Below are 27,814 nucleotides of genomic sequence, written 5' to 3' on the forward strand. Positions count from 1 at the left end.
TCCACTTGTGATCCGATCACTCAGGACAGATTTTAAGAAACAGGTCTGAACGGAGTCGCTGTCTCTGCGTCCCCCTCGTTTTAGCTGTGAGCTGCACTTGGCTGTGGTGAAATTAACATGTGATGAGCAGCACAACAACTTTGTGTCTGGGTTCTGTGTCTGTCTGAAAAGAATGCTACTATAATAGCAGAGCAATAGGGCAGATAGACTTTTTCCTTTAAATATTGTGACTTAATTCTCAATAAATTACTAATATATGGATCTTTGGCAGCCCCTGATTCACCACTTTCTCAGTGATCTACTGTAAGTGTCCTTATCAATAAGGAAAGGGACAAATTGGACTGGAGGATGTTTCTGTTTAACACACAGATCATACGTTTATTTGCCTCTACACATCAGTAATTAAGGGATAGTGTGTACTTGTGTATAAGGCTTGTTTTACAAAAGTTAATCTTATATTTGCCATCAGTTTTATTATTTAATTTATTTGTGCGTGGGGTGGCACTATAGTGTTATCCATTTTACGTTGTTGTTATTTTGTTATTTGACTGTACAGGACTTTGGTCTTTGATTTGATAAACGGCATCCTTTATTTTTTCTTCCCCCTCCGTCCCTCTTATTGCTCAGGCTGTTTCAGCTTTAAACCTATATTTAAAAACAGGGAAGACCACTGAGAACAAGCTCCCCTTTACAAGGATGCCCTGATTACAATACATACAAAATATAACAATACAAGCACCTAAAAGATTCAGCATGCATAAACAAATTATATAACAAACAAAATCCCTTCTGCAGATTATTCCACTTTTGTGGTGCATAGTATTCAAAAGCCACTTTCCCAATCTCAGTGATTACTTGATTACTTTCAAAGACCAAATAGTCTTGGGAACTGGTGCAGTGTGACAGTGATCTGTAGTTAGGAAGACGTGTAAGATACCAAGGTAGTGTTTTTTAAATAAATAAATAGAATACAGTGTTAACAACGACCACCCAACTTTCTCATAACGTAAACAACGATGCGTTCTGAAGCCATCCCCAGTTATGGACCTAAGAGCAGAATGACTGACTGCATTGGGAGGTTTAAGATTAGAGGTGGGAGCAAAATGTTAACCGTACAATTTTAAATTTCTGCAGTTTTGGGTAATGCGTGGTTTAAAAAAACGTTTTGCGTTTAGGGACTTCATTTATTAATGTTTTTTTGAAGCACAGCTTGTCATCGAGCCAAACTAAGGTATTTATGAGTGGATCTTTCTATTGGTGTCACATTAAGAATAGTAATAATCCATTCAGTGTGATGCAGATTGGGATAATGTTGACTTGATGTGATGACAAAAATCTATCTTTTTATGATAAAAATTAGTATAACAAATGTAATTTAGAGAAAGATTAGATTAGTATAACCAATGTAATTTAGAGAAAACAGAGCATTGTAAGTTAGCCACAACCAGAGGGCGCTTTACTGCTATTTTCAATTTTGTGAGCAGCAGCATGGGTGAGACTCCAGCAGATAGCTGGCACTGTTTCAGAAACAACATTTAAAAGGAGACGCCCTATATCCACATTATCCACCTGTTCACATATGACAATGACTGTCACTGTATCTTGTGGTTGGAATAAGTGTTTATAGATTTATCTCACCTGAAACATGTCAAACAAAGTACGGGCTATGTCTGTTTGCTGTTATCAGCAGCACAACAGGCCACAGGGTGTGTGACTGTGAGGGCGACATGCTCTGATGCTGTTCAAAAGATCTGGCTGACTTAATCTGCTGTAGGACATTACAGCAGACCCCCTCTATACTGGACCACTGTCAGCGCAGCAGAGGAGCATGCTAAAGCGTGTTTTTTAATGTGTGTGTGCAGCAGGAGGGAGTTGGGGTTAATCTGTGTGCATGAAGAAAGGGTGTAGCCAGATTGACGGGTGGTGACAGATAATGGGTGGGGACCAAAAGTGTCACCCCGGGTTTGATGTTAACTGTCATACAATTATAACCTAGGCGGACTTATCAGTTCCTCCCATCTGATGCACGAGGGCAGAATTTATTAGAGTATCTCAGTTTACCGTTGTTTTAAAATGGCTGCACCTGTTTTGACAACAGTGTTTAATTTATAGGGCTCATGTAGCATGCAACATAACTGTTTTTGAAATTACTTTGACACTTTTATGACATACTATACTGTGACTTTTTTATGACTTATGGCTTTGATTTGTTCAACTAACTGCTATGAATGTTTTAGACATGTTATACTATATTCACATTGTTTTAACATTATACTATACATTAAACTATACAATGTGTACTCAAATAAATAATTACAGCAGCTTATATGTATATTAAATTGAATACATACAATATCTTTTAAGACCCTTTAAGACATTTTAAGACTTCATCGCCACTTGAGGTTCTAACCGGTTACATTGTTGTTTTTTCTGCTTGCAACATATTTTTCGGCTTGAGCTAAAAGCTAGAAGTGTGCGCATCTATGAACAGAAATTTGTCAGGGCAATAACTATTTCTTTGTATTTATTTGAATAAATTACATTGACTTATCACATTTTTTTTTTACATCAAGCATACAGTCGTAGAATCCAGTGCAAGAATGAAATAAAACAAACAAAACAAAAACAATCCAAGGACAATCATGTGCAGCACAGAATCCCTCTTTTCACATTGCTTTTGGATAATATGCTTAATATATACACACCTATACTGTTTGTGTATACCTTTTGTCACAGTTACAAAAATAAGATACGTTACTGTAGATGCCCAACTATACACACAAGGTGAAAACAAAACACAGAAAAGCTGTACAGTCCTCATTGAGGGCAAAGATACACACAATTGTTCAAAAAAATTGAAAGAAAAAAAAGAAGGAAGGAATTCTTTCGCCTTTAAAAATAAATAAATACAAGACCTTCAACCTGCATGGTTATTCTTCCCCAGCCAACAAAGTATACTTTCTGTTAAAGTTGTGCTTCCCTTAAAAAAAACAACAACACTTAATATGGTTATCAGTTGATTTTGCATCATTTATTGTAATTCTACTGAATATAATGACTTAGTCTTTTGATTAAAGAGACATCCGTGTTTGTTTAAACATGGAACACTGTCAGAGACACTATATCTTGAATACCTCAGCATCAGAGGTCCTCTTCAACCCCGTCCCCGTGCGCAAACCCAAACCCCTCCCCCAAAGTACAGTACATGCACAACATTATTACGGAGATGGGTGAAAGAATAGTGGTGCACAGATTATTTTGCAGAGGGGTTAATACATTGTCGACATCGCAGAGAATAAAATCCCTGGGGTTAACGTGTGCGTGACAGCACCTAACTGCTCAGCTGACCAAAATACGTACAGTACTGTTATAACTGAGTCTGGTTTGATTCCTAGGTTATCAGTACAGAAATTAAAGAAGGGGGGAAAGTCCCATAATACTGCATACAACCATATAGCTGGTGAGAGAAAATAATGAATATTAATTTTTAAATTTTTTGTGTAAGTTGCATCATTCTAATGAATAAAATATTTCCACCAAGACGAAAATAACTTATTTCTCATTCCAATCAGCCATTTGTGCACTCCTGGCTATGCCTAATTTTATCTTAATCAATGTCTTATAGACAGCTAAACTACAGAATACTAATCGGACTAGTAGGGATGCAGCAAAAAGAGCTACACCTTCAGCTCTTTTTCTTTAGTTCCAATCAAAAATGAGCAGATAAGTCCTATAAGTTGTTATATTACAATACATCAACCATTTTTCACACAAGCTTTCTGATAAAATACACGTTGGAGGATTGAAACTTATGCACCATAGTTTTCTTACATCACTTCAAACAGAACTTCACAACTTGTGTTTTTGCAAATCATGTCATCACTCCACTAATCACTGGCTCAGATAGGTAATGTCACATAATTAAGAATACAGTTTCTCCCCTCCTGATAAAAATACCAAAGAACTAGAGATCGCAGTTGACTAGATTTTGCAGGTAACTTTGGTATCTAAATCACATATGACCAATCACACGTATGTTATGTTTAAAAAAAAATACAATGGGTAATCTTGGTTGTTAGTTATCCACTAGTTGAGTCGACAATTTTGTCAAAACTCTGAATAGTAAAGAGGTGAGGACATCCTTTAGACGCCGAGAGATGACTACCATTACAAAAGAGTAATATTTAAAATAAAACAAAATCAGCTCAACATATTTTTTTATAAGATTAAACGTTAAACACTTGAAACCATGCTTGACCTAGAGTCTCTAACAAACATGAAGCACGTGGACTGATTTTTTTTCCTAGCAAGTGAGAGAAAAGTTTCTATCTACTGTAGGTTTCCACAAAGTACAGTGAATGAGATAAAAGTGTGATTTTGCAAAGCTGCTCTGATAAACTCACGGAAAATATTACGGACTGACGGCCAACTCAAACCAAGACAAAAGCTGGGACAGTGATGGACATAATGAACATGAAAGCCTGAAAGGTACCTCCTGGGATAAGGGTTCAGCAACGACATAAAAGGAGATTTTTCCTCATTTACGCTCAATTGGTGCATATTTGCTTTAATTTGTTGTCATTCTTCGTTCATTATTGTGTTGTTGCTGTTTGGACTCCTTTAAAGAGGAGTACAGGTGGTTGGTAGAATAGTTTGGGAAAAGGTTACTGGGAATACTGGGGTAAGGGAGGGACAGACTGGAGGCCGGGATCTGTTTCGCCACCGTTACAGACACGTCTGGTAATGGTGACGTCCTAGTGGGGCAACGGCACCAGGATATCCACGTAGTTGATGGGGAAGAAGCCGGAGTTGCCGTTCAGCATCCCCTCATACCAGTTGTCATCGATCTTATTGGTCAGAGTGATGATATCGCCTTCCTTGAAGCCTAGCTCACCTTCATTCTCTGGGTCAAAATCGTACAGTGCACGACAGCAGGGCTGGTCCAACGGGGCTAAAGAGAAGAGTTGGAGAGATGAGAGAAAAAAAAAGTTAGATCAGAGGCTAGAGGTAAGAGATAATATGCTGGACATAGATTAGAGAAATAATGATTGCTTGTTAAAGGCTCACCTGGAGACCTGGCTGAAAGAGGGGAAGAGAAGAGGAAGACACAGAGAGGAGGAGACAAAGCACAAAGAGAGACACACAACATGACCATCAGTGACCAGATAATAATAATAATAATAATCATAGTAATAATAATAATTATAATTATAATAAAGAGGCATCCAGTGTTTAAAGGAATAGTTATACAGTTTGAGAATTATGCTTATTCTCTTTCTGGTGGAGAGGAAGATCGGAGGATTGATACAACTCTCTCTCATGTTATATCACATCACATGTTGTATCGGTTTTGTTTAATCTGCACAAAACCACGTGCAATGTGTAAAAATTACAATTTATGGGGATTAATGGCTTAGAGCAGATTTTAGGCAACAAACTGAGATTACAGGAAATGAATGCTCCCCAACGTAGACTACAAAATATGGACGTGGTCTCCGTCACTTCACCTATAGGTTTCTCAATAGTCATTGTCAAGCTCAAATTTGTCGACTCCCAGAGGCTCTGGCCGTCACCATCTTGGCAGAGCCTGTCTCCACCTGCTCCTGGCTAATCCAAAAATGGGCAAAGAAGTGAAGCGTGGATGGAGCTGAGGCGGGCCGAATGAAGCCTACAGTCTATGCTCGCCTGTGACAACACCCACCTGTCACTCAAAGCGGCCCTTTATTGTGCAGAACTTTAAATCTTGGTGAGAAAGATATACCAAAACTGTTTTTGTACCAGGCTGCAAACTTGTTTATGTCTGCTGTGAAGTTAGGCATTTTAACACGGGGCTCTGTGGGGATGGACTCACTTTTGGAGCCAGCAGTTTTTGGCACTTAAGTGTTTTCCTTTTTCAACACCAGTAAAACGTTAGGTGGATTTTGTTACTGTTGGACCGAGCCAGGCTAGCTTTCCCCATTTCCAGTCCTAATGCTAAGCTAACTGGCTACTGCTTCATACTCAGCATCCAAACATGAGAGTGGTATCAATCATATCAAATCAGAGTGAGTGAGCGAATGAGCTAATAAGCACATTTCCCAAAAATGTGAAACTATCCCTTTAATAAGAAAAGAAAGATGAGCAATTTGATTAAAAATAGGGACAAAAGAGAAACCAGGGGTTAGACAGAAACTGCACTGCAAACGAGCTGCACTGCAAACAAATATGCAGACAAATATGCACTTCCACAAAAATCCATTTAAAGAAGGAAAAAAAAAAATAAGAGTGAAAGAGTGAGATTTTGCATCCCCTCCCAAGTCACTCTTGCTCACCTGGAGATCTTGCTGCAAAGGGGACAGGAGAAAACAAAAGGTGAAAAAATAGCGTGAGTGAAAAGTGTTTTTGTTTAATAGCATTTTGTGGATGAATACATGAGGACTTGATGGGTAAGAACAGCAGGCAGAGCATCAGAAAGATCAATAAACAAAAGAAGAAGTTGGACAAAACAGTTGACAGAGGCAGACAGACAAAGAAACAGAAGGATAACACGGATCAGAAGATTGACAAGAGAACAAAACAGAAACAGCAAATGCTCGTCCGCTGATAAGCTTTTGATTTTTACTGTAGGTCGGCCATTCTTTGTACAGTGAGAGGACGGCACTTGTTTTTCTGCTGTTAATTTGTATATTTGAGTGCAACAATTTTCTCAGGATAAAGAGACAAACAAAAAGAGAGATGGACAAAAAATGACAACGGGATGGAAGAGATGTTGTTGTTTGTCTCACCTGGAGACCTTGCTGCAAAGGGGGAAGAGGGAACAAGACGAGGGGGAGTGGGGAAAAGGGAGCGGGAGAAGTAGTTTTGAGTTTCAAGTGTGAATGAACGTTTGTTGTCGGAGAAATGAATTGGTGAGAACACAAAGATGGAGAAACAGATAAGTTTGACCTGGCTCACCTGGAGACCTCGCCCCTGGAAGAATAAACAGAAATCATAAAAGGGGAAAGAGAAGAATGCAGATTTGGATTAATTAGTTCTTGATTGATGGATATTCTGTTCAGTACAGGTAATAACTGAAATGTTGGGAACTGAAAGAGCCAGGGAAAAGAAAAAGAAAATGAACAGAAACCATAAATTCTCAAATATCTAGCTTTCAGGGAAAGCACATATTTTTCTTTAGAAACAAATCTTGGGGAAGAACATTTGCAGTTGTCTTTTTTACATGTGGAACTAATGCCTATCATGTAAATCATGTGTTGTCGTGTATTAGTGTGTTTGTACATGCTTATCCTCATATTTGCACATATTATGGACATTTTTATACCTTTGGCTTTCTTCTAGAACTTCAAAAAACACTTTATTTTTCTCATCCTGTCTGTCTGAATATACCTGTATTCACCTTCTGTATGAAACTGTTCTGTATGTACGCTCTGTTTTAGCGCATATCTCTTTAAGCTCCCCTCGAGAAAAAGTCTGCTCTGATTGGTCAGCGTTACTAGGTCCTCAGCATCTGCATTCTCTCTCTGTCTCTGCACTGTCGTTACAGCTGGGGAATGTCTGTAACAGCACTGTAGCGGCACTATCTACGTATATATATATATATATATATATATATATATATATATATATATATAGTATAGCTGTGACATCACAACTGTACAGAAGTCCGGTTTGTTTAAAGACACAGTTTCTGAATACAGGCTGTGTTCAATTCTCTGGATTGAGCTTTTTAATACTTTCACAGTATTTATAAGTCACCTCAATCTGCTTTATAGTAAAAAAAGACATGGAAATCTCAAGTTTTACAACATGAGACAAGAACTCAATTTTTAAATATTTTTTTTAGCACCATATCTTTGTGTAGTATTGATTTGTAACAGTGTGATGCTCATGCAAACAAAAGACTCCATACAGTATGTTTCACATTAAAAGGCCTCTAAGCACTTTATCCCTTCTTGTTCCTGGAAGGCTTTTAATGTGAAATATCTGCAGGACATGTTGCGTTTCAGATGTTAAGAAATTTAAGTCAAAATGAATCACTGGAAGTTATGAGTGTGTTCTCATTAAGTATGCTGTGTAGATCGAGACAACTATCCCTTTAACCTGCCATGCATTCTAATACGTCTACTGCATTTTTTTTTTTTGGCTTTTATTTGAGAATTTATAGTACAAATTAAAAACATAGAAATGGTTGTTATAGGAAAGAAGATTATGAATTAACAGAAACCTGCCCAGAAACCATCCTATACAGGTAGTTTCCTCTATACATTTTATTTTATTTACGGAACCAGGACTAGCTTCTGGACATGTTTCTGAGCAATAAGGCAAATGTACTCTGGGTCTCACCTGGAGAGCGAGCACCGTGGAGGCCTCCATTGTGGTTCTCACTGATGGCGGAGAAGTCCAGAGACGTACGTGGTTTAGGAATGAAATCTTTCCTTGGTTTGACAGAAGTGTCCTTTATCCTGCAAAAACACAGAAACCCTCAATGCACAAATAATCGAGGTTAACATCAACTGCAATGTGTTTCTGTGGCAAAGCTGTATTGGTTAATAACAGTTTGTGACTCAAATTCTACATGTTATTGTATCATACATTCAATAACATTAAAACAAAAAAGATCCCAGTGAACAGGAAACGTGAGTACTAACCGTTCGTCGATCTTACTGGAGAGCTGTGTGAGGATCTCAGCTGCCCGGCTGTGGTACTCCACTTGAGCGTGTACCAGTGCAGACAGCTGGCTCACCTGTTCAATCTGTTAAAGATGAGCAGGGTCTACGGTTACACACAGACAGCATGACACCTAATTCATATCACCCATTATGATGATCGTTACTGAGATCTGGACTCAAATTCACTCAACCTCAGATGTCTGAAGAAATAACAGTGGGCTCTCACGTGACTAACAGCAGATCACAGAGAAACAACAGTGGATGAACGGCAGGACTGTTACTAACAGATTGACTGTTAATTCATTAGTAGGACAAAACAATCTCCCAACAAGATCTATTTTCAGCTGTTCTGTGCTGTTCTGTTCATCACACGATCTTCCTCAGTGGATAAGATTTGTTTTTAAAGCGACAAGTCGTTAAAATTCTTGTAAAAATGGCGATTTGAACATCTGCAATACATGAAAACTGGACGTCTCTTGCAGAGGAAGGTTGTGTGATATTACTGAAAGCTCCAGAAAAGCTACTCATGTACCTTGTGGTGACATCGTTTTGCCAACATACAGGATCGACTGTACAAAAAAGGTGGAGCCTCCGTGACACCACCCATTGGTTTGTGGACCACTGTTTGGAAGTTTCGAGTTTGACATTGTGGCTGTTGGCAGTCTTTTTTTTAACCAAAAGTGTCTCATCATATTTGGACGAAAGGTAGTGGAGGTTGTGGTGGTAAATTGTTAATGACAAGGTAGGCCCGCCCTAAAACATACCCTGCTGTGTCGTCTATTTTTCTCTAAATGGGGTCATCATTTCCCAAATGAAAATCGTGCTGTCAAGTAGGAAGAAGGGTCATTTTTATGTTGACTTCTATCCAATCAGACTTCTTTTTAAAACCAGTGGACTCGCCCCCTCCTGGCCATTAGAAAGAATGCAGGTTTAAGGCACTTCTGCCCTGGCTTTACTTTGAGGTTGACACTTGGATCAACTAATTGTATAAATTGATAGCCTGGGAAAAGTAAACAGTAACAGTAGAAAGTAAAAAACAGTGAAGTAAATTTAATGGGTTGACAGACAAAATAAAAAAATAAATCAAATAAAAAGGTAGGTAAAATAATCCTTACATCACTCTCCAACAGGTTAAACATGCTCTGCTCAGCGATCTCCTTTGAGTCGTCAAATTTCTCAAGTGCTTGTTTGAGCTCGTCATCTGTCACTTTGCCCTGACGTTTCTTCTTGTAATCAAAGTCCAGACGGCGACCCTCCATTTTCTTCAGGTGATGCTGCAAAAGAAGGAAAGTAAGAAAGTAAAGCTACATGTTTTGACCAAGAGATGAGTTTAGATTTTTTCTTGGCAGTGCCTCAAAGATCCGCTCTCGTACCTGAATCTCCTTCAGATCCTTTTCATGGAGGTTCTGCAGTGGATCAATGAAGTTCTGCTTGACCTCCATGTCCAGAGCATCCTTCACCTCTGCAAGCTCACGCATGGCTTCCCCAGCATCAATCAGAGCTTGGCCTGGAAAAGTAAAGGCACATTTAGACAGTGAAACAAAACATATGAATAGCACACAGATCAGTGTCAGGTTAAGGGTTAATCTGCAGTAATACCATTTCATTGGAATCCACAGCAGAATTTGAAGACAGGTATTTCTCTTTAAACAACATTTTACGCCTTCACTTGTGAACTAAATAACAATTTCAGGCAACTCGTCTGAAAAATATTCTCATGCATTTTTCATAACATCATTACTGCATCCTTGAGGGAATAAAATGATGCTGCTTTGTTCCTGTGAGGCATATATTTAAAAAAAAAAAGAAAAGTGTTGGTGCAAGGAGCTTTTATGTGTTCAGGCTCACCAAAGTTAGATTCATCCCCAAGCTCCCTGCCAAACCTCTGCATGGACTCTCCTAAGATGGCCTCGGTCTGCGTATAGCCTGGTCCCTTCTCCTGTCCCCGCATACGTGACATGGAGTTCATCATGCTCATCTTGGCTCTGGTGGCTGCAAAGGCAAAGCGCTAATGAAACCAAACACCACTGGGCCAAATGTTTTTTAGTTGTAGTCACAAGACAAAACGTACCAAATGCTAGATGGTGATTTGTTTGCAGATGATTCTGAGGTTATTTCTTTTAATGGCTGTTTTAATGAGTTTTATTCTTTCGAAACTGCTACCATAGGTATGGGGTGGGCTGCTGCTGTAGTATATCATGAGAAAATAATCAGTCGCACTATCTTAAGGGATTTAAAGGTCTGAAAGGCCAATGAGAATCCACTGCAATTCATATGGTGAGGATTTCAAATTTTAGTCATCAGTCGTTGATGCAAAACACAGAATACTAGTCAAGCTATCAATACCAACATCTAACTTTAAACTAATGCTACCTGGGAAGCAGACAAATCTGCTGAGCTGCTGTTTTATTTGCTCATGTACATCTGAACCCCCTCCCATTCAATGACAGAGGAGTGTCACGTCTTTGTTGGAAGTCTAATTGATAACGTCCAGAGGCATTTTGTTCTGGAAACAAGTGCTTGTTTTTCCAATTCTTTTTTTATCCTTTTGTTTTTTTTAATTTCCAGTTTATTACATAACAGTCTATATAGTCAGATAAATGATATATTTGAGAACATTTTTAAAATGTCTTCTCACATCAGCAAAAGCCCTATTTTTCTCAGGTGTTCTTCTAGTGTGATAGAAGTAGTAGAAATGTAGATAAATACATTGTGTCAACATGAGGATTAGAGACAAGAACTAGATCCAAGAGTAAAAACCAATATGGGCAAAATAAATTATGCAACTCATCACAATAACATACTTGAAAAATACTAAAATAGTGGTTGCATTATTTGAATGTGGCATTTATTATTGCATTGTTAATACTATAAAGTTTTAATGTGTATGGATAGGTTTCCACTATGTATATGTGACTACTGGATGTATATATAATGTGTGAGGGTGTATGAATATTACACTACCTAGTATATATTTTTTAACATTTTTCTTTGATTATTTTAATATTGACTCTTGGGAGACTAGCCTTTAGTCTGAAAGTAAACAATGCATCACATTATCATTCTCCACAGCTGGTTTATGTCACCTGGGTTTGGCTGCAGATACTCAGTAGTCTTGGTAATGATGTCTAGCACCGCCCGAGAGGTGGTGTCCATTTTCTGCAAACCACAACGTAAAACAACATGCACAGGGAGACAACAGGTGCAGAAATAACAGTTAAGAAAAGAGATGGGTAAAAACATATATATATAACAGTAAAAAAAATAATGTATGCATCTAATAATGAGAGAAAAAACAAAAAAGAAAGTGTTGCTTTGTTCTGGGTGAGAGAGAGGCGTGCAGAGCTGAGAGCTCGGCATGATGTTCTCATTTAGTGTGATGAGACTCGGCAGCAGCTACGAACAACTCTGCAACGCTCCCACTCTCTTTCTGCAGCACAGTGGAACCACTATGTTGTTAACACACAGCATCACATGCATAAACACGCACACACACGCACCAACATATGGTGATGCTTAAAGCACTCACATGTACAATTCAATTCAATTCAATTCAATTTTATTTATAGTGTCAAATCATAACCAAAGTTATCTCAGGACACTTTACAGAGTAGGTAAAGACCCAACAATTCCCCCATAGAGTACGGTGGCAACGAAAACCTTCCCTATAACAGGCAGGAACGTCGGACAGACCCAGCTCTGTGGAGGACGGTCATCTGTCTTGACCGGTTGGGGAGGAAGAAAAGGAGAGAGAAAGAGAGAAACACAAAGATAGACAAAAGACAGAGAGACTGACACACTTCCAGAGATGCAAGCAGCCAGCGAGTAACAGTAACTATAACAATATCTATAGTAATGTGAACATGACCCACATGTTATGGCAGTCTGCATAGCAGAACAGCAGGAACACGCACATCCAAGGTGACAGAACATGAAAATGAAAATAATTATGACAAAATGATGAGTAGGGGCAATAGCAGCTACGATACAGCAAGACATACCACTGATGGTGTTTTTATGGCTACAGATTTTATAATTTATAAAAGTAGTGACAGAATAAATGACTAATAGTTATTGAAGTAGCAGGAAGCGTCAGTAGGCACCACCACGATCAGCAGAGACCTGCACACAGGACCAGGGCAGCAGGCATCACCACCATCAGCAGGGACCAGCACACAGGACCACGGCAGCAAGCACCACCACGATCAGCAGAGACCAACAATCAGGTCCACAGCAGCAGGCACTAACACCATCGGCAGAGACCTTCATACAGGACCACAGGACCACAGCAACAGGCATCACCACCATCAGCCGAGACGTGCGCGCAGGAACAGGGCAGCAGGCAGCACCCCCATCAGCAGGAACCTGATACACAGGACCAAGGCAGCAGGCACTACCACTGTCAGCAGAGACCTACACACAGGACCAGGGCAGCAGGCACCACCAGCACCAGCAGAGACTAGCGCACAGGACCACGGCAGCAGGCACCACCCCCATCAGCAGGGGCCTGATATACAGGACCAAGGCAGCAGGCTCTACCAAAATCAGCAGTGACCCACAGGACTACGGCAGTAGGCACCACCACGATCAGCAGAGACCTCGGAGATGACAAAGCACAAACAACTCCGGGGAAGAAGTTGAATTAATAACATGCATTGATGAGACATGAATGACATAGAGAGGAGAGAATCTCAGAGTATTAGGAAAGGTAATATTTCCCCTTGCAGACTAGGCTTATAGCAGCATCATTAAACTGAACGGACGCAGCTTTAAGAATAACAACAGCAACACAGCTGAGAGCTCGTAAACCCTAGCTGTAAGCTTTATCAAAAAGGAAAGTTTTAAGTTTACTCTTAAATATGGGGACAGTGTCTGCCTCCCGAATAACACTTGGGAGTTGGTTCCACAAGAGAGGAGCTTGGTAGCTGAAGGCTCTGCCTCCCCTTCTATTTTTGGAGACTCTAGGAACGACAAGTAGCCCTGCATCCTCAGAGCGCAGTGATCGAGTTGGGTGATACGGTACTATGAGCTCTTTAAGATACGACGGAGCCTGACCAATAAGAGCTTTGTACGTAAGGAGAAGGATTTTAAAGTCTATTCTAGATTTTAGAGGTAGCCAGTGCAGAGAAGCTAATACAGGAGAAATATGTTCTCTTCGGTTTGTTTTAGTTAGTACACGAGCTGCAGCATTTTGTACCAACTGGAGACTCTTAACAGACTTATTGGAGCAGCCTGATAATAAGGAATTGCAATAGTCCAGCCTAGAAGTAACAAATGCATGGACTAGTTTTTCTGCATCTTTCTGAGACATAATGTTCCTAATTTTTGCAATATTACGCAGGTGAAAATATGCAGTCCTTGTTGTTAGTTTTATGTGAGAATCGAAGGACATATCCTGATCAAAGATAACACCCAGATTCCTTACTGTGGTGCTGGAGGACAACACAACATCATCCAGAGTAACAATGTCTGTAGCTATTGAGTTTCGGAGGCCTTTGGGGCCAAGTACAATAACTTCAGTTTTATCTGAGTTTAACATCAGAAAATTGCAGGTCATCCAGCTTTTTATTTCCTTAATGCACATTTGAAGTTTATCTAACTGATGGGTTTCTTCTGGTTTGATCGACAAATATAATTGTGTATCATCAGCATAACAATGAAAATTTATGGAGTGCTTCCTTATAATAATTCCTAAGGGAAGCATATATAAGGTGAAAAGAATCGGTCCAAGGACAGAACCCTGTGGGACTCCGTGACTAACTTTAGTGTGCATGGAGGATTTGTCATTAACATGTACAAACTGAGATCTATCTGATAAATATGACTTAAACCAGCTCAGTGCGGTTCCTTTAATGCCGATCAGATGCTCCAGTCTGTGTAGCAGGATGTGATGGTCAATAGTGTCGAAGGCAGCACTAAGATCTAGTAAGACAAGCACAGAGACAAGTCCTTTGTCTGAAGCTATTAGAAGGTCGTTGGTAATTTTTATCAGTGCTGTCTCAGTGCTATGGTTTGCTCTAAATCCTGACTGGAAGTCCTCAAATAACTCATTATTATGTAAAAAGTCACACAACTGATTGGCAACTAATTTCTCGAGGATCTTAGAGAGAAAAGGAAGGTTAGATATAGGTCTGTAGTTGGCTAGAACCTCAGGATCAAGACTGGGCTTTTTAAGAAGAGGTTTAATTACAGCTACTTTAAAAGACTGTGGTACATAACCTGCTGATAAAGACATGTTAATCATATCTAATACAGGAGTGCTAATTAAAGGTAACACTTCTTTGAGTAACCTGGTTGGAATAGAGTCTAGGAGACAAGTAGAAGGTTTTGATGCTGAAATAGTAGAGTTTAATTTGTTAAGGTCGACCGGAGAAAAGCAGTCCAAAAATATATCAGGTCGTACAGTTGTTTCTAAGGTTCCTGGGTTTGATGAAAGATTGGTGCCAAGCGAGTTGATTTTGTCTCGAATAGTTATAATTTTGTCATTAAAGAAGGTCATGAAGTCGTTACTGCTGAGGGTTATAGGAATACATGGCTCAATAGAGCTGTGGCTCTCTGTCAGCCTGGCTACAGTGCTGAAAAGAAATCTAGGATTGTTCTTATTCTCCTCTATTAAAGATGAGTAATAGGCAGCTCTGGCATTACGGAGGGCCTTCCTATATGTCTTTAGACTTTCATGCCAAGCTAAGTGAGATTCCTCCAATTTAGTAGAGCGCCATATACTTTCTAATTTTCGCGATATTTGTTTTAGTTCACGGGTTTGTGAGTTATACCACGGAGCTAACTTCCTCTGTTTTATTTTCTTCTTTTTTAACGGAGCAACAGAGTCGAGTGTTTTTCTTAGTGAGCAAGCAACACTGTCAACAAAATGGTCAATTTCAGAGAGACAAACGTTAGTGCAGGACTCTTGAATATTAGGATAAGGCATTAAAGTAAATGCAGATGGAATCGCTTCCTTAAATTTAGTTACAGCACTATCAGATAAACATCTAGTGTAGAAACTTTTACCCAGTGGTGAGTAATCCTGTAATATGAATTCAAAAGTTATTAAATAATGGTCTGATAAAATAGGATTCTGTGAAAAGACTATTAAGTCATTGATTTCCACACCATAAACCAAAACAAGGTCGAGGGTGTGATTAAAACAGTGAGTAGGTTCATGTATACACTGACTAAAACCAATCGAATCTAATAGAGAGATAAACGCAGTACTAAGGCTATTAACAACATCAACGTGAATATTAAAATCTCCTACAATGATTACTTTGTCAGATTTAAGGACTAAATTTGATAGAAACTCTGAGAATTCAGACAGAAATTCAGAGTAGGGACCGGGAGCCCGGTACACTATAACGAGTATAATCGGCTGCACAGTTTTCCAGGTTGAATGTGAAAGACTAAGAACAAGACTTTCAAATGAATTATAATTTAGTTTAGGTTTAGGGTTTATTAATAGGCCTGAGTCATAAATCGCTGCAACGCCTCCTCCTCGTCTACTGCCTCGAGGAATATGAGTATTAATATGACTGGGAGGAGTGGATTCATTTAGGCTAACATATTCTTCGGGACGCAGCCAGGTTTCAGTCAGACAGAGAACATCAATATGGTTGTCTGATATCAGATCATTTATTAATACAGCTTTAGATGACAGAGATCTGATGTTTAAAAGTCCACATTTTATTCTCTGATTTTGTTGCATTATCGCAGATTTGGTGTTGATTTGCATCAAGTTTTTCTGTATAGCTCCTCTTCTGTTCATTTTTGATTTAATTAATGTAGATGATCGTGGGGCACACAGCGTTTGTATAGGATACTGAGCTGTAAAGTGATCCACAGAGCTCGCGGAGAGTTGTGTAAGACTGCAGCTATGCTTGCTGTGTGCTTGCGGTATGGGCAGCGCAGAGAGGTGAATTAAACTCTGACTCTGCATCCTGATCCCAACACTGGGTTTTTGTCAGGAGGTGGTGGAGGTGCAGGACTCGATAGTCAGGTCAATGTTTGCAGACAAAAGTCTTGACCCTTCTTGGTTAGGGTGCAGGCCATCGCGTCTAAAAAGCTTGGGTCTTCTAAAAAAAGTCGTGAAGTTGTCCACGAATGGAATGCCCTTCCCCAGGCAGTGTCCTTTAAGCCACAGGTGAAGCTGGCGGAGGCGGCTGTACATGACGTCACCAAAACGGGGCGGGGGAAGCGGGCCGGAGATGATCACACGCTTCCCTGTGTTCAGCAGGTGGTCCACCATGGACCTGAAGTCCTGCTTGAGGACCTCGGACTGGCGTTTCTTCAAGTCGTTGGTGCCGGCTTGCAGCACCAGCGTGGAGGCCGACCTGTGTTGTGAACACAGCTGGAGGGCGGAGCACTCAACGTCCCTGACGCGGGCTCCAGGGTAGCAGAAAGTCTGGCCGCAGCGCACCCTCACGTGTCTGACCATCGAGGTTCCGACAACCAGCACGGGAGGGGAAATGCGCTGCCTCGCGGCTGCTCCTAACCGGGGCGGAGCAGGGGGGTTGGTTGGTACATACATGTATTTATTATTGCTCATATACTGGAACATGTGAAATATGTTATTCCCCCCCATAGAGGCCACAACAGTCCATGTTGTGAGTCATAAATAAATGCGGTGACATTTTCTGGATTTGAATGCCGCAGCAGGGATGTTTGGAGCAGCAATCATTTGGATGATTAAAAAACAATAAATTAAAACAAAACACATGAAAATGAACCCCACTATAAAGTTAGAAAGATATTAACATGATTGAAATCCTTCCAGCTGGGGAAGCTCTCTGCCAGATGTGCAACAATAGAATATAGTAATGAAATGAAAGAACACTGCAGGGTTTGTCATTTTCAAGTAACTTCCTCTTTTTTTATACCTTAGTTTATTCAAGGAAGTTTCACTACAAGGTAAGCCCTGACCACTCGCACCTGGAAGCTGCACAATACAAACACGGTCTGATCTGCAGGCCAAACCAGCAGTCACAAAAATGCTTCTCTAAACTTTCCTGTTTATATTTAACCTTAGTGTAAAAACTGGTGCAACATTTTTCTGTTATATATTAAACAATTGGTGCTTAGAATATTTTGCTATGAGCCATGTTTACCACAGAATAACAAGTGAGTGTTTCTGGTGATTCGCCCTTAAAAAACCAGAGTCACAAAAGGTTGAAGAAATGTTTGTCGAGAGAATCTATATTTATAATGTCTGTAGGGATCTTGCAACATTTAGAGTTTGATGGTCTTCTGGTAAATTAATAATGGACATTGGTTTTCATTCTCATCAAGGTGATAATGGAAAAAGTTCAGTCTTGCCTTTTCCATTTCAGTGAAGTCCTCATCGAGCTTCGTTCCTTCTGCACCTCCAACTTTCTCGCTCACTTTCTGCAGAACAAACAAACAAAAAACACATTACAATTTAGAAGCTTTAACAGCGTGACAAAACGATTGGTTGCAAAGATGAAATGTAAATTCCAATAATAATCAATACTGAAATCCATCTTCAACCGCTTGTCCCTATCGAGGTTGCGGGGGGGCTGGAGCCGATCCCAGCTGATATCGGCGGGGTACACCCTTGACAGGACGCCAGTCTATCACAGGGCACATAGAGACATTCACACTCACATTCATACCTACGGGCAATTTAGAGTCCCCAATTGACCTTAACAAGTGCGTGTCTTTGGGAGTAAGCCGGAGAAAACCAACACAGACACAGGGAGAACATGCAAACACCACACAACCGGGATTCGAACCAGAAACCCTCTTGCTCTGAGGCGACAGTGCTAACAACCACACCACCGTAATTGAAACAATAGATATATTGATGATTGAACACCTTCAAAAGGACTTGTCATCTCCAGTATTGCACATGGACACGCTGTACACATACAAATAAAATAAGCAAAATAAATAACGGAAATGTCACAGATATTTCCAGACTGTTTGTTAAAAATACACATGTATACATAATTTATATGATGTGCGTATTTAAAACTGTAGCCTGTAGCTTACAGGTCTTTGAGATGAAAAAGAACTGGTCAGATATTGTTGTAGTAAATCAAAGAGTGGTTTGGCCTGTCAGCATGTGCAGTGAGAAAAAGCATGTATCTGCAACATCACAGGGCCACAGCGTCTCTATTAAGATAATGTCAAACAACAAACACACAAATGCCAGGTCGACCTTGTGCTTCACAGAACAGAGAGCCATTTCATCAGTAAGCCTTACCTCTCACTGTAACACCACCGGTGCTCACAGATAATGTCAGGAGTGTGTCAGTGATCTCTATCTGGCATTCGTGCGCTATGAACGGTTGTCATGCATTTGTAGAACTGTCAGACTCTTCCTACAGCAGTAGTTCACGTCTCTATTTTCAATGTCTTTAAGATTTGGGCAGTTCAAACTTAGATCATTTCTTTCTATCTGAGATTGGTTCATTTGAATCCTTTTAAACTTGGGGTAGGCAGTTTATTTTTGGCATTGTTGGGCAAAAAAAAAATCATACTAATCTTTCATGATATTGTAAATCAAGTGTTCTGAATGGCAATTAGACTCCTGCACTTCCTTTTGGCTCTGTTTTAGGCTTAAGAAAATCTAGCCTGTGACAGGAGACTTTGGTCAATCACACAGGTCATTTCAAAGAGAAAAGTGTTCCTAATGGCTCAGGACAGAGAGGGGAAGAGGGAGAGCTGCAAGAAGAGTGCTCACTCTGCTCCAAATACATTTTTTTTTGTGTGTAGCTTTTTACCTACCGCAGCTTTAAAGGACTGAAATGATGTTAAGTATTTAACAAGAAAACCTTGTGTGTGAATATATGCACAAACAACATACAGCTCAGGCAATTGTACCCACATATTTGTATGCACATGCAGCTCTTTAATGCAGTCTAGGCCCTCGACAACAGGCAGTCTGTTACAGTAGCTCCTGCTTTAGACACGATAGGCTCACAGCAATGCAGAGTTTCTCCATCACTGCTGCAGACTGTTGTAAACAGCTACTGCAGTATAGCAGAAGAGATAAAGTATGGGCAGCAACAAGCTAAGAGCAATTTTCCTTATAGCTTCAGACATGGCGCAGGTCCATGTGCATCGTCATAAATAACCCCTTTGAGCTCTCGTCCCCTCTCACTGTCTGCTCAGAATATTTCCAGCTCTGCCACCATCCAGCTCCAGTCTGTGATGTAACCAGACGGCTTGAGGTGGCAGCAAACTGACACAACGAGGCCAGACAAGGCCCTCAGAGGTTGGGCCGAGGGAGAGGAAGAGAACTTTCAGGGAACGTCACAATGCGTGACCAGAGAAACCGTGAAAGCTAAGGTCAGTGGAATTCTTTCCTCGAGCCAAGAGTGAAAAATCACACTACACATTTACTCCTTTTTATATATTTATTTTCATGACAATCTTATTTCAACGCAGAGTGACTACAGGTGAACAGGGTTCACATTTTAACTAATTATTTTAGAAGTATAGTAGCAGCTAGTTATATTCGTTTGAATATGCAAATGAAGCAGTCCCTTTTTAAAGGCTGTATGTGCTAATTTGCATTCATTTCTAGAACAGAAATGAGACCTTTGGAAAAAAAAAACGTTCAAAGGTTTTTACAGAGGGAATTTTGTGTGTATATATATATATATATATATATATATACACATTAGAGGGGTGATCTGTGACAGACAGCAGGGGGGTTTATAAGACTAAAGCCTCTGACAGCAGTTTATGCAGTGTAAGACTTTTTGAGGATCGGTGCTCTATGAGTCGTCTCAGCAAAATGTCGTCTGATCCCACTTGTGAAAACGGCTCAATATTATGACAGCAATGCAAAACACACACATATACATGGGAGTTTAGCAGCGAGCCACATTTCCTGTCATTAGCTTCACCTAAACATCACTGCAATGTTTTCAAATCCTCCTTGAGCTGGTTGCCATAGAGACAGGTATCTGCCCTTGTCTGGGTTATCAGGTACAGTGTGTACGTCTCAGCATCTGTACGGTAACTTCCTGTTATTCCTCACACTGCTTGTATCCTTTTTTTCTATCAGACCTGATGATCAGAGACAAAGTGTGGAAACAAGCCTTACGATGGCAACATCCCCACCGCTTGGAAGATTAAGAGAGAAACCGAGCTGTTAAAGACGGAGGTGTACGTGTCATATATATGGCTGTAAAACAGCATTGTGTACTCTACATGTCTGACATAGTCCATGTTCATGTCCTTGTGAGCCACAGCTGTGCCACTTCAAGCGATGTATGTAGTGACACTTCTGGTGTTCATCCAGGCCTCCTAATCACATACTATGCTATATCTCACCTTGGATACAAAATGAATGCAGTTGCATGTAATTTCTACCAGGTTTCAAACGCAAATGTCACATGAATATACAAAAAAGATGTAGAAACTAGAATTTATATAATAGAAAACTGAGACACATTAATGAGCTTTTAATGAGTCACTAAGCTGAGGAGGTCAATATCAATTTTTTTTTTCACAATATGTTGCAGTGAGACATCAGGCGTGAGGCGGGGTACACCCTGGACAAGGTGCCAGTCTATCGCAGGGCACAAAGAGACAAACAGAGACAGACAACCATTCACACCTACGGGCAATTTAGAGTCATCAATTAACCTCACACGTGCATGTCTTTGGACTGTGGGAGGAAGCCGGAGAACCCGGAGAAATCCCCACGCAGATATGGGGAGAACATGAGAGAAGGGCCCCAGCCCGGAGTCAAACCAGCAACCCTCTTGCTGTGAGGCGACAGTGCTAAACACCACACCACCGTGCCGCCCTAAAGCAATTAATCCAATATCAAAATAGCTGTGATCAAATTTCCAATCAATCAGCTTATCAATCAATCGAATAAGGATCTCCACTGCAGTACAAATTGTGATACATTTGCCCTTGTTACTTGTTTGACTCTGTACAGACGGGAAAGCGAAAGCATTAACAGAAGATCTAAGCTCGTAGTCAGTAATTTTCAGACTGAACCAGACCACACATTGTCCCTCGCACTGCTGCTCATTTCTGCCTCTCTGCCCATCTTGTTTGAGCAGGAAATGGGCCTATTTAGCCCGACATTTAATCACACCATGAACACTTACATACATGGAGGTAGTAAGTTATAAGTGTACAATTGGTACATACAGTATTTGGACAGAAATCCTTATGTGCTGGTACTCTGAATGTACTCAGATATCATCAGTAGTTCTGAGGACCAATACTAAGGACTACAACAATATAGGAATTGTAGGGGGCCTTCGGTGATGCAGAAAGACTCAATTCACAGTATTCAAAGCTCTGTGTGAGTGTCCCACATCCATGATTCCTTTGGCTTAGAGATAGAGAGTCGAGGGAGTCGAAGTCAGTGGAATCCAGTTATTTCCTAAGCTAAATGGATGAAAAACAACTCAGCCGAGCGGTGCCTGTTGGGACATGCGTATGGCTTGGCAGGGTAAGAGCAACTGAATGAATAAAAATGATCTGTTGGTGGCTGTTTGGAGTAAGTGGAACAGTGCTGCTGCCCATGGCTGCTGTCAACACCATATAAAACTACCAGACACTTGCAAAGTGGAGAGAAAAGACAGAGCCGCTGTCGAGCTTTCATGGCTGCAAGCTGAGCAGGAGACAAGAATTGAGTACAGTGATGAAGGGAGATGAACATACACACCCTCAGACATTAAAGGACTATATAGCATGTCACAGTCATTAACAGGGGGTGTGATGATTGATCCTTTACCTGCAGTGAGTTACTACATACTAAGTAAATGTGACCAAAGCTCAAGAAACGAGCAATCTAAAACCTCCCAGGGAATCAGCAACATCACTGTGTTTTCACACATAACTGATCTCTTTTTATCCCTATTATCTGTCCCTCACTCACTCAACAACCACCATTTTCTTCCGCCACCCATCACTCTCTCTTTTAGCCCTCCCTCTCGTCTTTCTCCCTGCAGGGGAAGGACACGACAAGGAGAAATGTGCAGCAGTAGCATCAGTGTGAAGTGAACCTTGCAGGGATTAGTAAAATGCGCAGTTGGCTGCTGGGAAATAACAGCAGTGGCGTAGATGACATGTAACCTGGGACGTCACAGGCCGTGACGTCAAAAACAGAGAGCACTCGCAGTAGTGAAGGCTGTGAGTAAATGCACATGCAGCTGATTCATTCAAGAGGCAATACAGGGATAATGTTTCACTGCAGTGTGTGTGTGTGTGTGTGCGTGCGTGCGTGCGTGCGTGCGTGCGTGCGTGCGTGCGTGCGTGCATGCGTGTGTTCATGACAAAATGTGGCCCTTGACACAAACTGTAGCAGGATCTACCACAGAGGCGGTTTTGAGTATTTTGCCAGGTGTTTAAATGTCTACCCCTGGACAGATTTTGTCATCGCAATAGCATTGCAACCGTGCAAGATACTCTCATGACACATGGCTGGTGTGGTCAATTGCTAGATGGTCGATAGTTTAATTTAAGAATCCCTCCAGACATGACTTGTTAAACATTCTTTCTTCCTCATTGAAAATATATTTTACAATCGTTTAAGATGTGTCCTACTTCACTGTACATTCTCAGTGTATGTGCACCGGAGGTTTCAAGTTTTAAATCACTCACGCGTACTGTGACTACAACTGGCTTCCAAACAAGTTCGTCCATGTTAAACTCAGATCAAAGGTGATCACAGAGAAACTTTTCAGCAAAGGAGTGTGAAAAAAGCCTTCTAGTGTCAAACTCTGCCCAGTGAAGACCAACCATCCAAGTGAAGGGACAATAAGCAAAACACATTTTCGACTGGAGGGGGATATGTGCAGGGAGGAAGAAAGCCAAAGAGGCTGAAACAACTTCTTTCAAATTTCCCTTCAATCAAGTGTCACAGAGATAAACAAGAATGAGAACAGTTAAAAGTAATATAAACCAGACAGTTAAGAGTCATGAAGAGAGCCATGTCAGCAGCTCTGTGAGGCTGAACAGGCACCATTCTGATGTCTAACAGTTGTAATGTTCCCATTTTAGGTTAGTGTGTTAAGATTTGCTAACAAAAGGAAATGTCATTACTTTTACAGATATTTGGTCATGATGCTGCTGGATGAAATCTTAGAGGACCATAACCAAAGTTATTTCATTCAATCCTGAAGTGGGCATGAAGGCCTCTGTGAGACTGAGACTCGACCATGAACGTCTGCACAAATTTGAATTGAAATGCAATCAATGAAACCATTATAAACACAAAGCAGACAAGACACAGCAAGAATTACAAGGTCAGGTTGAATAAAAAAGAGGAACATATAACTATCATACTTAGTATAAACAGTAAACCTTTAGGTCTATTGGGTCTTTAAATGTTTCTACCCACACTCCATTTTTCTCTCCAACTGGCATCCATGTAAAACCAAATCAGACCGGATTAAATACGCTAAATGTTGAGCCGAAAATAGCTCAGAGAGATGTTGCGAAAGGCTGCAGGGCATCCTCCCCTGTCTATTTGTCCCCAAAATATCTTGCATCAAAACATGATGGACAACAGAGTGTGTCCTGACATGCTCTCACAGAGGATCTTTGGGTACATCAGCATTTAGAGGCTCAGGTGACAAAACAAGGCGTGACAAAGCTGACAACCAGCTTTATGTAACAGGTCGACTTATTTACTGCTGAGGGATTCGGTGCTCACAACACCCAAACCTCTTGGGTCAAGTTCAAGTTCTTCATTGTGGTTCTCAAGTCGCAATTGATCTGCATGAAAATCTACAGCTAGCTGTACCAGCTGTCGTGTTATCTTCTTCTTTAACTCCATTTTAATGTTTGTTAAATGGAGTGTTTTTACTGATACTGTGTTACTTTTTCTGATGAACATTTGTCATCTGTTGCAGATGGATAAGCCCGATGTCTGGTTTTGCCCTATAAAAATATCCCATGCAGGCATTTAACTTCTTCCTTGGAGTTGTTTGTGCTTCGTAATCTCGCAGGTCTCTGCTGATCGTGGTGGTGCCTGCTGCCGTGGTCCTGCATGACGCTACCTGCTGCTCTTATTACTATTACTCATGTATACTATCATTAGTTTTATAAATTATACAATTTGTAGCCATAAAAACATCATCAGTAATATATCTCATTGTATCACAGCTGCTATTACCACTTCTCATCATTGATCATATTTACCACCATTATTATTATCATTGTCATATTCTATCACCTTAGCTGTGCTTGTTTCTACTATTCTACTTTAACTGCCTAACTATAACTATTATAGTGACTGTTACTTTTGTGATTGCTTGCATCTCTGGGACTGTCTCTCTGTCTGTCTTTGTATCTCTAACTCTCTCTGTCCATCTGTCCATCTTTCTTTCGCTGCCACTGTGTACCTAACGGGGGAATTGTCGGGTCTATTTAAATTATAAATAAGTCAGAGTGTGGTCTTTACCTACTCCATAAGTAAAGTGTCCTGAGATAACTTTTGTTATGAATTGGCACTGTAAATAAAATTTGAACTGAATTGAATTTTAGACTAAATTCAACTATGAAATAATATGTTATATTTCTTTTTCAACGGGATATCAAAATAACAAATGTTTTATAGCTGTTAAGCTAAGGGCCGTGACTGTGATAGTGTCATTTGCTTTTATTTGCTCAAATTATAACTTAAATTTAAACTGTAGATTTTAAAGTGAAAAGCAAGATAAGTGCGGGAGCCGAAGGACTGAGGTCAAGAAGATAAGGCAAATTTAATGGACGAATAAATGCCTTTATTTTGCATTACAAGAAATAAGACTGATACCAATCGGATGGCTGTCTGTTAGATATGAAGCCAAAGCGAGCAGCTGCTTATTTTAGCTTAGCACAAAGACTGGAAACAGAGGGAACAGCTAGCCTGCTGCCCTAATGTCACAAACTCCGCCGACCAGCAGCTCTAAAGCTCACTCCCTAACATGTACAGAAGGAATGTTGGTAGGTTAAATGTTCCTCAAGAGAGAAAATATATATTTTGTTTTTGCCTCGCTCTAGACGTTTAGATCAACACTGATAGATAGATAGTTGTAATTTCTCTTTCTGCCCCCACAACATTACCAGCTATTGGATCCCACTCTGTTATATTAAATCAGCAGAGTCAATTCACCTGCAGGCCAAGAGATTTTCCTTTTCTATAAAGAGAACTGCCCACACAGATTAATGGAAACACTCCTGGCAAACACAAGAGCAGAGTTTAAGCAGCAGGGTTTTACACCTGTGTAAGACACCCTGAGTTAATACTATTAAACGGCTGAGGACGAAGGCGACCGGCGCCGCACTCCGACACATAAAGAGTCTGCTGTTGCTCTTAAATGGAAGTCCAGGATTAGATTACACTGCTGACTACAGATCACGTTGTGAACAATACTACAACACCATATCTACACATGCAAACACAAACCAGGGGCTATGATGTTGGCTGATTTGTTCTTGTGTGTCTTCCCACATACATAAATACATAAATTTGATCTGACAAACATGTGGATTACTGGATCCATTTTTACTGAAGGAGGTCTATAAGGAGAGACTCACACTTGATTTTGGTGTTTACTGTCCGTAGCTGTAGTTTGCTGACCAGCAGGCAATTGTGCTTGTTTGTTTGCTGAACCTACAAATTCAGCATAACAACTATGTTTTACTTCAGGTGTTTTTCTTATCTGCATGCCAAATATATTAGTGTTGCGTCTTTGAACAACACACTAAAACCATCTGTCATTTTTGTGTCTCAGAGCTTAAAAGGTCCGTCAAGCTCAATGTTGGTCAAAAAAAGTTACATTTCTAATAATTGCAAAACCCATGGAATGAGAGTTCAGCAATGGGAATCCATAAAAATAATCCCACAGTGAATTACTCAACACAAGAACTCTTTTTGTTTGTAAAGTTGACTTAAGTAATGTTTGGATAAACTGAGAACCGTCGGATGTATTCCCTCCTTGTTTCCTATTATTTTTTTCACTTTTATTGCCTCAATTTCTTTGCTTTTCAAAATGTATTTTATTCATGTATGTATGTATGTATGTATGAAGATTGTAGAAAAAGTCTAGAAAAAGACCAACATGGAATCACACAGCAAGTGTGGCTGCAAAGAGAAAAATGAACTAATATTGCTTATAATGCATGTCAAGGAAAAAAAACATGACTTGCAAATTTAACAAGGTTCTGTATTTTTATGATGTTTCCATGAATGAAGAGGTCCATCCATACATCACCTTCTGAGACACATACATACTGTAATAATATAGTTGAAGTGTGTTTTCAATGAACTCTTTCCTGCTGCGCACCTAAAACACCTCATCAGCCGTGCATCTTTGTGTTAGCCTTTATTTTTTTTAGCATTACCATCAGTCACATGGCGCCCAATGTGAGGCACACGAGGAGTGTGCTGCTGCCGCTTCTGCTGCTCTCCTCCCCCCTCTGCCTCCCGAGCCTCCTCCTCCCTCCTCTCCTGCTCACTAGTCTAATCCCGGCCGGGCACACGGAGGCCCCTGCTTTAAATACGCCTGGGGTGGAAGAGGGAGATTAAAAATGACAAGAGTGATTAGTGAGACTATTAGGAGGACAGCCCCTGCTGCTGGACAATAATGGGAGGACCTGACTTTTCCTGACAGCATTAAAAGACCCCTCCCCTCCTACCTGCACCCCAGCTCTTTTTTTTCTCTGTGGAAGCATCTACCAAGATGTTTCTCCTTCTCATTTCCTAACTGCAAATGGCATATTTTTCACCCTTTTCTCCTCGTCAAACTCTCCATTTTGCATTTTTGTTGTTAGAGAGGAAAATGATGATGAATGAGGAAAGAGCTGGAGAAACAGGAAGGCTTTGGTCAGTTGGGAATAGGACCATGAGCTGCCAAATCTTGAAAAGTCCAAAACAATTGCATAACAATGCCAAGAAGATTGTGTCTCCATTCTTTTCACTTCTGTCCTTTTCACTCCCTTTATCCCTCTTCTCACCTCCAAACACCCTCTAGCCTTTGCTGTTCACATTGTCATGTTTCTCATGCGACACTGTGCCGAGTACATTCACTGCCGGACTGTGACTCAACAATATATCTGACTACATTCATTTAACTGGAATCTGCACTGCCACCGTTAAACCTAGAAATACACCAAACTGTGGATGGATACTTTATTTAGAAGCAAACCTATAATTGTACACCCTTTCCTGAGAATTGACCTGTGCTATC

At 40.4% G+C, this 27,814-nt stretch overlaps 1 protein-coding gene across 1 annotated transcript in view; it reads right to left on the reverse strand.

The window, feature by feature from the left end:
* Window positions 1-3,266: 3,266 nt before the first annotated feature.
* The window catches only part of sh3gl2a (SH3 domain containing GRB2 like 2a, endophilin A1), a 45,031-nt gene continuing 20,483 nt past the window's right edge, over window positions 3,267-27,814 (reverse strand). The window contains exons 2-9 of the mRNA XM_083931161.1: window positions 17,955-18,023; window positions 11,735-11,807; window positions 10,497-10,640; window positions 10,022-10,155; window positions 9,764-9,922; window positions 8,628-8,731; window positions 8,311-8,441; window positions 3,267-4,951 (exon numbers count right to left, since the gene is read on the reverse strand). Coding sequence (XP_083787287.1) covers window positions 4,755-4,951; window positions 8,311-8,441; window positions 8,628-8,731; window positions 9,764-9,922; window positions 10,022-10,155; window positions 10,497-10,640; window positions 11,735-11,807; window positions 17,955-18,023 — 1,011 coding nt within the window. The 3' untranslated portion in view covers window positions 3,267-4,754. The remainder of the gene's footprint in view (window positions 4,952-8,310; window positions 8,442-8,627; window positions 8,732-9,763; window positions 9,923-10,021; window positions 10,156-10,496; window positions 10,641-11,734; window positions 11,808-17,954; window positions 18,024-27,814) is intronic.

Source organism: Echiichthys vipera (assembly GCF_963691815.1).
Source record: "Echiichthys vipera genome assembly, chromosome: 2".
NCBI lineage: Eukaryota > Metazoa > Chordata > Actinopteri > Perciformes > Trachinidae > Echiichthys > Echiichthys vipera.